The sequence below is a fragment of the Mus pahari genome, chromosome 14 (genome assembly GCF_900095145.1).
Source record: "Mus pahari chromosome 14, PAHARI_EIJ_v1.1, whole genome shotgun sequence".
Taxonomy (NCBI): Eukaryota; Metazoa; Chordata; class Mammalia; order Rodentia; family Muridae; genus Mus; species Mus pahari.
This window is the reverse complement of record NC_034603.1, coordinates 37,274,211-37,275,924: the sequence shown is the minus strand read 5'-3', so window position 1 is coordinate 37,275,924 and position 1,714 is coordinate 37,274,211. Positions and strand designations below refer to the sequence as shown.

The 1,714-nt window shown below is 49.1% G+C and overlaps 1 protein-coding gene across 1 annotated transcript in view; it reads left to right on the top strand.

Moving 5' to 3' along the window:
• The window catches only part of Dnah2 (dynein axonemal heavy chain 2), a 125,824-nt gene that overhangs the window by 114,891 nt on the left and 9,219 nt on the right, over positions 1-1,714 (top strand). Inside the window, 1 exon segment of the mRNA XM_021213005.2 lies at positions 440-630. Coding sequence (XP_021068664.1) covers positions 440-630 — 191 coding nt within the window.

The following is a 1,714-nucleotide window of genomic DNA, read 5'->3' as shown; positions in this document are numbered from 1 at the left end:
TCACTTGTAGACCAGGCTGGCCTTGAACTCAGAAATCCACCTGCCTCTGCCTCCCGAGTGCTGGGATTAAAGGCGTGCACCACCACTGCCCGGCCTGCTCTCTTATAGCACCCAAGAGCACCCTTCCCCTGAGTGGCCCTCCCCACAATGGGCTAGGCCCTCCCCCATCAATCATTGATAAAATATTCTTGCCAGCTTGCCTACAGTCAGATTTTATGGGGTCATTTTCTCAGTTGAGGCTCCCTCTTCTCTGATGACCCTAGCTTGTGTCAGTTGATGTAAAACTAGCCAGCATAGTGTCCATCTTTCCTGTCCACTCCTCAGCCCCAGTCTGCTTCCCAAGAACCTCCCAGCCCCCACTGTATGATTTCCGTTCCTGCTTTTCTAGAAATCCCAGAAATAACATTATACATTTAATACCAGCTCCACTTCCTTGCAGGGCACTGGGTATTCCTGGCAAACTGCCACCTGTCACTGTCTTGGATGCCTAATCTGGACAAGTTGGTGGAGCAACTGCAAGTGGAGGACCCTCACCCTTCCTTCCGCCTGTGGCTGAGCTCTAGCCCTCACCCAGACTTCCCAATCTCCATCCTGCAGGCCAGCATCAAGATGACCACAGAGCCACCAAAGGTATAGTGGCCATGGAGCCGGGATTGCCGGTACTGTAGCTTACCTCTCAGCACCAAAGGAAGGTTCCAGCCTAAATGACAACACACCTTTCTCTGACTTTGGTTGTTTCCTAAAAATCCCAGCTCCCTTCTGGGTGTCAGACTTCCAGAACACAACAGCAGAACATTTCTTTGATTGTTTTTGTATACCCGCTCCCTTCTAATGCCTTCACATCTATTAACTCACACCACACCAGGTAAGAGCTGCTACTCCTACTTTGCAGGTAGGAGGCTCAAAGGGTAAGTTAGTCTTCCACAGCCACCCTGGGGACAAAGCCCCGCACCCTGGGACGTGAGCTCCCACATTTCTCCCTCCCACCATGGAGAGCCCCGCCCCTTTCTCCACTCAAATTCATCCCTCCTATACCTCACCCTCCCCCCATCTGCCCCTCCCTCCCTCTCTCCCTCCCTCCCTCCCTCCCTTCCTCCTTCCAGCTCTCCTCAAAGAATTTTGTCTCTAATCTCACAAGTTCACTGCTGAATACAATGATATTAAGTACAATACAACACTGACCCTTTAAAGCCTGTTCTTGTCAGTGGGTGGTGGTGGCACACTCGAAGTGCTTGGGAAGTAGAGGCAGGTGGATCCCTGAGTTCGAGGCCAGCCTGATCTACAGGATGAGTTCCAGGACAGCCAGGGCTACACAGAGAAACCCTATCTCTAAATAAATAAACCAATAAACAAACAAGCAGAGGAATAAATCTGTTCTTGTCACACTACATTGCTACACCCACAGACACCTCACCCACCTATACCCACTCTGCCACTTAAGCTATCTGGAAGGCTATATTGTTTCTTGTGGTCCTTTATTATACTATTGGGCTACTGAGCTACACATCCAGCACTTGGTTGTTTGAGAGTGGGTTTGCTGTGTAGTCCATGCTGGTCTCAGCCTTGCTGTCATTTTGCCTCCATCTTCTAGGTGCTGGCATTACAGCTGGATGAAGCAACTGCTGTCCTAGCTTGCTTATTTTGGTAGCTTTTTATTGGTCTTAGTTAAAATCAAAATGCTTTTTTTTTTTTTTTTTCTAAAATCCATTCATCA